Here is a 10,614-nt window from a genome sequence, read left to right on the forward strand (position 1 = left end):
CTCAGCCTCAGAAGCAAGCGACCGATCGTCGTCCGATCAAAAAGGTTCCAAAGCGCGGCTGGGGGCGCAGCAAAAGCGAGGCTGGCCGTTCAGCCGTCACGTCGGCCGCTACAGGCGCCACGGAGCGTGACGGCCAACGTCCCAGAAAAGCTGGTGCTGCCACCACACAACACAGTGCTCCCGATCGCGATGATCCACCGTTTTTATCATGCTATCGTCCTGGCGTCCTTCCAGAGGGGCGAGGAACCGAGAGAGAGATAGATACCCGCTCCACTTCCGCTTTGCTGATGCTTCCGGCTCACGGGATCAGACAGAGCACCCACGATCACTGCGATTTTGGTTGGGGTCCCTTTCAGTTACTGGCGAATGTGGGAGGAGACCGCGAGTCCTCAAGTAGAATCATTCCGGCCATTACTCGCTTGGTCAATGGCTAGTTAATGGCTTGCTTTGCTGTTAGATCTCATGATCTGATCTCACCCAGGTCAGAAGGGACGGCGTGGTACCAGGATTAGATTACACTTTTTGTCTACATTTCTTTTTTTGTCTACGTTTTCTCCTGGTGATGAGATGGCCAAAGAATGGAGGGGGTTCTTTTATCATGGATTGCTATCATGATTACAACGCAATACCTGAGCAGTCGAGAGGAGGAGAATGTACAACGGCTGCAGTGGATCCCCCACTTTTGCGGGGGCAATACAAGCGAGGGTTGCCGACGGTGTGTCGGGCAGCAAGGAATGGCTTCAACCTTTTGGTCTGTGCTGTACTGGGCTACTGGCTTCAAAAAGAATGAGGTCAGTTTGACGCCTTCTAGCATTCGTCTATCGACACTGCCTTGGAGGCGTCCAGGTAATTCAGTCGGCAGGTTCCTAGGAGGAACTCCGGGAGCTCTTCAGATGTGTTGCCCTGCACGAGGCAAACCATGAAACCAAGAATTTAGGTGAAAGTTAGAAAGAAGTACAGTATAACATACTAACCCTTCTGCTACGAAGAGTTACCTGTACTAAGAAGGCCATTTCGATCACCAGATTGTTCAAGTAGCCAAGCACAAGGCTCACTACACCTCGTGCCACTGTCGAAGAACCTATATCAACTCCAAGCTGAAAATTACAGGCAAAGCTGTTTAGAGCTGAATATCACTTCTGCTATATTGGAAAACATATATTTATTCAGTAACACGTGATGCTGCCAGAAAAGCAAATCTAAATCGCACCAATATGTAATAAATCAAAAGCACCTCTTCTTTGTTACTCATATCACAGATCGCCATAACCGAAATTAACAATTAAAGCTTCAGTAGATGTTAAGTCAACTTGTGCTTCTCAGATATAACATGAAAGAATAATAAAGAAATAGAAGACGTAACAGTGATGGGAGAAATTGAAGCTGTCATTACTCATTAGTTTGTCATTGCATACTACACAGGAAGAAATGTATCATGATGATACAAATAAACTGCTCCCCAATCCCGTAAGAATGAAAAATTACACTACTGGCTGCATTTAGATGATTATCCATAGAATGCAAGAAGAGAAGCTATCATATGAGATGCTTCTAGCTTACCTCCAAATAGTTGCTTCCACGGAAATAATTGATTTCTAATGCCTGCCCAACCAAGCAAGCTTTCTTGCCCACACTCTGCTTAACGATCCAAGATCCCTAAATGGCCATGCATTGCAAACATAAGAAATCAACAGTTTATTAACTTTTGGTTTAAAACAAATCAAATAAGGCTCATAGTGCAAAACAAGTACCTTTGAGATGTAAGGGATGAGCTTGAACCTTGAATTTCTGAATGCATCGTCTCCATTTACAAATCTTTCAAGTAGAGGGACCTTTTCTAATGGTGTATCCATCATATAATACAAAGCTAAGCTGTATGTGGTCGAACCAGGAACCTGTATCCAGTTATAAGCAAGGACTTAAATCACTGTACAGCATGTGATATATCAAGTATCGTCCCATCCACACACCCAAAAAATATCTCACCTGTATGTTTACAATGAAGAAGAATTTGGTGCCCCCTTGTGCTGCACATTTCTACAATAAAAGCTATTGGTAAATATCTTCATTCTTGCTGATGAAATAAAACTACTGGCTTTAGCATAAGATACCTGGACTAGTCCTCCAGGGCGACCAGCTAGATCATCCTCACGTTTATCAGACTTTATCCAATCAGCACCTACCATTTGCATCAGGGTACTATTTGCCTTGATCTGTCAAAGTTAAGGTAAACTGTAACTGCATTGTTATAGTAATTTCACCCAGCCATCTATGCTTAAACTGAATTATGTGTTCCCTACAGTTTGTTTCTGAAAAAGTAGTACTAGCTGTAATATGGCAAGCAATGATTATTTTGAAAGCTGAAATCTTCCCCGTTCCCCACTTTAAACCACTACAAAAGAGGCTATGAAGGCTCTATGCGCCTAATATATTTGAACTTGAGTTTTTGTTTCCAGGATGTGATATCTGCAGCATATCTAAGCTACCTTTAGACGATCGTGCAGATATGTCTCTCCCCGGATTAAGAATGTTGTAGGATCTGTCATTGCCCAAGTAGAAGGCACTGTATAGCTTGAATCTTTGGGAAGAGTATATCCATAGCAACATGGCCCATTATCAGCATCTGCAGCTCCCTGTAGGTCAACGTATCCTCTTTTTTGGACTAGAATAAAGGAAAAGGAGGAAAGGGGAGATCAAAATTTATAATATAAGAAAAGTAAATAAAAATGTTGGTAAATTGAGAAAAACTGTAACACACCTGCAAGATCATGCAACCTTTTCACAAAAACAGCAGCAGTGGACAATTTAGCATGCCGTTGGTCCTGCAAAAGAAATGCCAAAACATTAGATATAATATACAAAAATACTCCCTCCGTTCCAAATTCTAGTTCACTTTAGCTTTGTTAAGTCGAACTTGTTTAACTTTGACCAAGTTTATAGACAAATACGATAAAATCGGCAACACCAAACAAATGCAGTATCAAGACATTTTTTGCGGTGGATTCATGAAACTTATTTCATGTTGACATGCTGTAGATATTGATGATTTTTTCTCTCTATAAATTTGGTCAAAATTAGAGAAGTTTGACTCGGGGAAAAGATAAAGTGAACTATAATTTGGAACGGAGGGAGTAGTAAGGAGTTTGTATGGCATGGTTCTCCAAATTATGCTAACGTAATGCCATTGTTTGTAGTCAAGTATTTTGTATTGTTGAAAATATAGATATAGTATATCCTAAGAGGGCTGCAAGCACACTAAATAACAATTTGGAATCTAGCGAATATTTTTTTCTGGGCCGCTCAGATTATTGACCTCTACATAAGAATGCCACAGAATTTCAAGGGGCAAAGAAACTTATTACATCGACATATTGATATAAAAAACCACATAGCCATCAAGTCATGCATCCATACTAAGACCAGAAGATAATAGTTCAGAAGATGGGAACTAGGAGAACCGACTTTATGGATAAGAACGGTCTATTTGGCAATCTTCTATGCAAACACACAATGAACTCACCACAGCATGTGTGCTCTCATCAGAAGGAAACACAATTTCTCTCTGATCATATTCTGATTCATCTGGCACGTCAAAGAACTCATCAGCTGCATCATTAAGTTGAACAAAGGAACCAGTACTGCTTAAATGCCTGTTAGAACCACCCAGTGATCCTTCGGTAGGACCCTCAAGTCTTCTGCTCTCATTTTCTTGACGCATTTCCAAATTTATTCTTTCATTTTCACCTTGTGGCAGTCCCATATCCCTAGTCAACTCACCAGATGAGAACTCCAAGCAAGCACAATTTCCATTTTTTGCTCGGAAGAATTCTCGCAGTGCTGACAATATGCAAGTGGGCAGAATATTATCCAAATTTGCAAAAAGAGAAGTTTCACAACTGGATCAGGCAAGATGTGTTGATGTAATACAGACATACCTGCTACTCTGCCTAGCATACGTATAGTGATATATTTGGCAGATGATGTAAACAGATAAGACTTCCAGAATTTCCAGTCTATGGCAAGCATGTGCTTCACAACTGATTGTCTTCCTTGATTGATTGGCGATATTACATAACCTCCACCTAAATATCAAAAAGGCACATACCAGTTAAGTATAAGCAAATACAATACCAAGTTTTTAGTTCTCATGAGATTCAACTGAAAGTAAAGCATACATTACTTTTAAGACATGCACGGATGTATCCTCTCTCAGGACGGCATTTGTAGTGGAAAACAGAGTGGTATAGAATTACTGGAAATTCAAGAGAAGTGTCAGATCTAGATAACTGCAAGTGCAATATTTATCATTTTCGGTCAAACAATAGTACCGTAAGTTCCATCATCTTCTCGCCTCCAATATCTTCTAAGTAATAGATCCCTCTTTCTCATTCCCCTGAAAACTAAATATAATGCTATTAGAAATTTACAAAAAATGCATTTTAAAAAATAGCAGGATAATCAATCCAGCACCAGACCATGGTAACCAGTCGCCTCTTAATTTCTTGTGGATTATGTCTGTGTGTCCATCTAGATGCTCAACAACCTTTCCTTCCTGCAGACAAAAGTCCCACCTAAAAAAGGATCTCAATGGTTAATTGGTTGAAAAGAAACACATTTAACTCATGCGTATGCATATTAATGTCATGTCTTGATTTATTATAGGAGAACAGTATTACTGGCAAATAACTAAATATTTTAGATTTTTTTAGAAAAGCACATTCTGGTTCTTAAAAATCTTCCCTATTGCTTAAGACACCTATGGCTTGTTTGAGTTTAACACTAATAAGTTCCAGTTTAAAACAGAAATTTGCTTAAGCTGTCTATTGGTTGCTTGTTCATACCGCTACACGTAATTTTTTGTTTTGGAGAAACAAAAGTACCAGAAATTTAGACCAGCGGAAGTACAATAAGATTATTTGGAAAAGATGTGATCAACTCAAAGTTTCGAGCAAATTTCTTTAATTGCTAACTATATTCCATTCTTTCTTATTCCAATATGAAGGAAAGTTAAGTAACTAGTTGGTGTCAAGAAGCAGAATTTCTGCGGTCATCAAGCAATACACAAAAGTAATTGAAAGATACAGGTGCGAATCTGCAAAGTTGCTCCCTGGACACTCAAAATTTGCAACTCTGGTGTTGCCACTGGAAATGGAGGTTAAGTAGGGCAATTTTCTCAAAAGACTCATATCGTCACCTTTTGAATGAAAAACTTATGCTCTTCTTATAACATGTCCAGTGTGGTCTTGGGTCTAAACTCTCAAAAGTAAAGTGTTTTTAAAGGCAGCATAGGCAGTAGCTGGTGGCCCAAGGCAGCAACTAGTAGCTTGGAAGGAGGTTAGGCAGTGAAGGAGCTGTAGCCATGGATACTTGGCCAGTAGCAGCCTTGGTCCCAAGACCCTCCCTGACATCTCTTGCCACATGCCAGGTCCACCTTTATTTTGTCTATCTTGGTGATGGCAGAGGAAAGCGTTGAAGGAGTACAGAGAGAGAGCCAGAGAAGACAAGCCAGTTGGTGGAGGCAAGGGAGAAGGCTAGCTTAGGTGGACTTCCACTCTAGCTTCTTGGATGGGTGCAACATGGCAGAAAGGTTAACTTTGAGTTTGCTTTCTACGGGGGTATTTAATACGTGGTACCTTTTATGAATCAGGATAATTGTGCAACGTTGAGGTGGTTATAGGTGGTGAGGGCCGTGGAGGCACACTGTGGGCGCAAGGTGTCATCAGGATTTTTTAAGAAATAGAACTAAAACATAATTTAATACTGAACTTCTGCAGATAGATAGTTGCATTAAGCAAGCTTTAAGTTGAATGGGTGAAAGTTTCTTTTCTTCTTTCACAAGCCAGAAGAATCCAGTGGAGCCACAAGCTTAACTACTACTGCATACATCTAACACTCGCCACAATACAGAGTTGGGTTTTCATATTTTCTGTAAGCAGTAAATCATGCAACTTCCAGCTGCCGTTGTTATGAGCATATGGGCACCCACATACGCACACTCAGAAATACTCTCCATGTTTTACTCTAGGATATTAAAGTCGTAATGCATATGTGACAAAATGTACTGCATATGTTTTCAGAAAATAAAAAAGTTTGAGCATGAGAACAACTGTCTTACTCAGATCTTGATTGGCCAAGGGACATTAGAGTCTGGAAGACAGCCTCAGAATTTGCATCAACAACACCAACTGCCATTATAGCCGGATGATCATCCCAATACTGAGGAAGCAAAACTATTGTGAATTTAGCAATCCATCCACATGCACACACAATGCATTGCTGAGAATAAGAAATACCGTTCCACGAGATCCACCATCGTTCGCCTCGGTAAAAAAACGTAAACCTAAATGCACGTAAAATGGATTTTAGCAGAAATTTCATTGCTGGAAAGAAAGAAAGTTTTGTCGTTACCATTTTTACATCCAAATATTGACCACGGAGAAGGTGCGATAACATCAGATGCCATTGGATCATTATGAGCAGATGAAAATAGAGTCCAATCTGATAAATTTTCACACAGACAAAATAAGAACAGTGTGGCACTAAAGAGCACAAAGAGATCTGTAACTGTAACTTCTATGAACACTGTCAAAAGCAAATTATTTTACTACAATTACCCATTCAATTGAAACCTATATGATAAGTTACCTATTGAGTGCATGCGGCTATTGCGGCGACTTAACCTGAAATGACATAGTGGCCAATTAGAAAATAGTGAAGCTAGAAATACCATTACATAAATATGAATACAAATAGTTAATTACAATGTCATTTCTAGCCAAAAAAAAGTTACAACAGAGCATGGAGTAAATAACTGCAATGGCGAGCAGAATACGGTAACGAGTCAAACTCAGTCAGATAAAGACATGTGTTTCCATGAAGTGTAACATAATAGGGTTGTGCGTTTGCTTAACACTCAGCCCCACATGAATCAGCATCTGTACCCAATTGGGCTTTTATCCTCACTGACGAAATCTAAAGTTGTCACAATAATTGTTGTTTTGGGCATCACCATGGTCCCCAAGACGCAACTAAAATTTTTAATATAGCAAAAGTATGATCCTATGGAACAAACATTTGAAGAAAATGTACTCAGATCATTTTCAAACATTCAGATTCATTATGTAAAACATACTTGATAATCAAAGTTTAGAAAGATTGACGGCATACAAACCAAAACATCACATTTTTGTGACCTGAGTTTGGCAGCATGCAGCCCAACACATCACTTTTTCTGTTACCTGAGTTTGACTGCATACAACCCAAAACTTTGATAATCAAAGTTTAGAATATTTTTCATATGTAGCGCTACATCTCCACTACTCAACTAGAGTTATGTGCCTTATCAAAAAAAAAAAAAGGAGTTATGTGGGACACTCCAACTAGGATAGAGTGACAGCCACCACCCTTAAAGTAATATTTCCCATGGTAATAAATATGAATGGATAGCTTGTGTAGACTCCAGATCCACCTATTGGTGCAACATGCATGGAATAGATACACACATATGCAGCATTGATGCTTTGGTATATAACACTCCCCAGGTGCACTTACGACAAGCCTTGGAACAAGCTACAGATGCATAGCAACTCATTTGGGCTCGCCCTTTTTTAACACAAAAAAAATAATTAGAGTTACCAAAATTCACTTAACAACCAGCCCTGGAACTAGAATTGAGTGTGAGACAAACACACCTCCTCGACTCTACTTGAGCCACAATGGCCACTCCAACTGGACCAGGGTTTTACAATAAGTAAATCAAGGAAAATCAAAACCACAGGTCAGCATACATCCCTATTAACCAGTATATTCATCTTCTCCAAATATCAATTTAAACAAAAGATGCCATGGCATTTGTACCAACCTAACAATGATTTGTGTCAGCACTAATAGCATATCCCTAACTTGCACAAAAAGGGAGAGCAGCATGGCATATCACCATATATGGTTGTTTTCAGGCCTTAACAAGAATCATGACATATAGAAAACATGGATTACGTTACAAATAATCCTGATTCCAAAGACATCAATATATGACATTTCAACTATCTGATAACATCTTTTACTACTTTAATCTGCATAAATTTTGAAATGCAAACTACCAAAAAAACAAACTGATCAAGCTGAAGCAACATAAAATTAACTTAACTATGTGGACGTTACGCACTGTCACTGTTACAGCAATCAGTCACCTAAGCAATCCCACAGCTTGACTAGCGTTTTTTTTAAAACACTGCTCCCAATTCATATGGTAAATATATTACAAAACAAAGTGTGATCTGCAGGTACCTAAAAGCCTGCCATCTTCTGTGTGAACAAGCAACAATGTGCTCATCTTTTCTCGGGGACTGCTCACAGTACAGAAATCATGTGAGTGCTTTATTGAACATAATGATAGCAAAGTGGAAGAATAAAATAAGCAAAACACCAACCTTTAAGGCAGACTCCATTAAGCACCTGATCCACCTAGCTGCTTCTTCTGAACTTCTCGCACCCAACTGGAAAACATCAGTCAACAGAGACAAAAAGGAATCTTACTATCACAGATCAAGCAGAGCAATATAGGCTGTCAGATTAGGGGGGTTGAACATTACTCCATACCTTAAGTTGATCATAATGATTGGAAGCATTATAAAGTGTGAATATGTAAAAATCCTGTCAAAAAATGATGAGGAAAATGCTTGAGATATTGTTGGCATAAACCTTATGTAAAATTGTGTAAAGTAATAAAAAGAGAATAGTTCTTACACTCCTATGTACACTTTCTCTGCCGTTGTCTGTCACACGTATACAAGAGTCAATTACTGCACTTCTAACAGGATCCTGCACCCAAAAGGGGAAAAAGCATCAAATAAGCATGGTGTCATGTTTCAAAAGAACATAAAGTGGAGGCACCAAAGTTTCCTGCAAGAATTGAATGCAGCAGATAAATAAATTCAATTATTTCCACTTGAATTAAGCTGTGAGTAGCACATATACAATCGACCATTTTGCCCCAGCAATCAAGTTTTTTTACTGTCAGGTCAGCATGCTGTATTAAATCAATAATCACTTTGCTCTCTTCCTTGATGTGTAAACACTGAGTAACAAACTGACAATCAATGCAGGATGCAGCAATCACTGGAGAGCCAAAAAAGTAGTGCAGATACCATATCCTTCAGAAGGGACAACATGAGTGTTTCCTATACGGAAGCCACTCAACAGCTCACCCAATGCAGAGTTCACTAATTGCTACCTTTCAACTTCAAATGTAAGGACCAGCAGTTTGATTCTAAGCAACGACGCCCCTAATCCCAGCATACTGATTTTTTAACAACACATTTTTCTCCTAAATCCTAACCCAACGCGTAAAGGTATAAACCACTACACTTGCTGTCTCAGCAACCATTGTCCCATTACATAAAAGAGCCTTGGAGAAAACTTGGCGTACAAACAGGCCAAACTGTGTGTGGTGCCACCGTTCTAGTGCCATTCCCGGTAAGGGCATCGAGTCATAGCTTACCACTTTCGGTGTTCCGTTAATGCTAAGCATAACGCGAACAGAGGAACAAACAGCAGCATGCATGCAGAGAATCAACTAATCTACTAGAAGTCAATCATACCCAGTTCGCCTACATAATTCGCATGCATTTATCTCCAACTAACGGTCGTGTAACGAACAGAAACCAGCCCCCGAAATGAACTTCTCGTCAGAATTAGCACCCCAATTCCGGTTGGAGCACCAGAACAGATCACCAGGATGGTGGCGGAAAGCGTCAGAAGCGATCGAGCGACGCGTTCACCGGACGGAACAATCACCCAAGGATCCCGCCACAAAATGCCACAAAAATCAACATGATCCCCCCGCGAACAAAGAGGAAAAAGGAAAACCCACAGATGCACCGAGACCACGGCGGGAGGCGCGCGGGCGTTACCTCGCGCTTGGAGGATGGCGCGGACTTGAAGCAGCGGAGCGCGGCGTCCTCGAGCACGAAGTAGCGCTTGCGCGAGTACTGCAGCCCGAAGCGGTTGGATCGGATCAGGTAGAGCCAGCCCTCCATCCGCATCCCCTCCTCCCCGTTCGCAGCCGCGGCGGCGGCAGGAGCCGTCCCCTCGGACGCAGGCGCCGCCGCCGCGGCCTCCACGACCGCCACCTCCGCGCCGCCGCCCATTCGCCTCCGCCGGCTCCCGCGCCGAATCCGATCCCCCCCCACTCCCCTTGTGGGCGCGCCGCGAGCAGCGCCCCTCCGCCTCGCCTGGGATGGCTGCTTGCCTGCTTGGCTTGTGGCCGCGGGGCACCTCCTCCCTCCCTTCCTCCCTGCGCTGCGCTTTTGTTTTGTTCTCCGCAGTCGAATTGAATTGGGGCGCAGGCAGGCAGAGAGAGTAGTGGGAGGTCCGTCTGGCCGCTGTGGGTCCCGCCGGTGGTGGGCCCTCGCCGTGTATTTCTTTTCTGATAGATGAGCTGTTACTTCCGCTGGCTGGGCTGGTGGTTGCGATTTGTTTTGCGCTCCACTTTCTCTCTCCTCTGAATGTGCAGAGAGAGAGAGAGAGAGAGGGGGGGGAAGAAGCGAGGTCGGTGATCGTGTACGTACGGGGGACGTTGTTCTTCTTCTTCTACTTGCCTCGGAATTTTGGTTT

The 10,614-nt window shown here is 41.6% G+C and overlaps 1 protein-coding gene across 1 annotated transcript; it reads right to left on the reverse strand.

Annotated features, from left to right (window-relative positions):
• Positions 1 to 427: 427 nt before the first annotated feature.
• LOC101786041 (protein ENHANCED DISEASE RESISTANCE 2-like) lies at positions 428 to 10,336 on the reverse strand. Its single transcript, XM_004982784.3, has 22 exons — positions 9,912 to 10,336; positions 8,746 to 8,820; positions 8,599 to 8,652; positions 8,430 to 8,495; positions 8,287 to 8,345; positions 6,646 to 6,680; positions 6,409 to 6,498; positions 6,294 to 6,340; positions 6,116 to 6,216; positions 4,476 to 4,571; positions 4,329 to 4,393; positions 4,181 to 4,252; positions 3,936 to 4,082; positions 3,521 to 3,837; positions 2,759 to 2,822; positions 2,487 to 2,662; positions 2,112 to 2,213; positions 1,987 to 2,037; positions 1,752 to 1,895; positions 1,561 to 1,656; positions 996 to 1,097; positions 428 to 903 (listed from the first exon to the last, which is right to left on the reverse strand). The coding sequence occupies exons 1-22, from the start codon at positions 10,146 to 10,148 to the stop codon at positions 808 to 810; spliced, it is 2,292 nt and encodes a 763-aa protein (XP_004982841.1). The 5' UTR covers positions 10,149 to 10,336; the 3' UTR covers positions 428 to 807.
• Positions 10,337 to 10,614: the final 278 nt, after the last annotated feature.

Source organism: Setaria italica, chromosome IX, assembly GCF_000263155.2.
Source record: "Setaria italica strain Yugu1 chromosome IX, Setaria_italica_v2.0, whole genome shotgun sequence".
Lineage (NCBI taxonomy): Eukaryota > Viridiplantae > Streptophyta > Magnoliopsida > Poales > Poaceae > Setaria > Setaria italica.

What these genes read in the sequence shown, in the direction of transcription:
- LOC101786041 (XM_004982784.3), bottom strand. Translation starts at nt 10,148, where the DNA reads ATGGGCGGCGGCGCGGAGGTGGCGGTCGTGGAGGCCGCGGCGGCGGCG. An exon ending in AAGGTTGCATGATCTTGCAG is followed by an intron (nt 2,663 to 2,758) that starts GTGTGTTACAGT and finishes CCTTTATTCTAG; the next exon opens with TCCAAAAAAGAGGATACGTT. An exon ending in TCTTCATTGTAAACATACAG is followed by an intron (nt 1,896 to 1,986) that starts GTGAGATATTTT and finishes AACTGGATACAG; the next exon opens with GTTCCTGGTTCGACCACATA.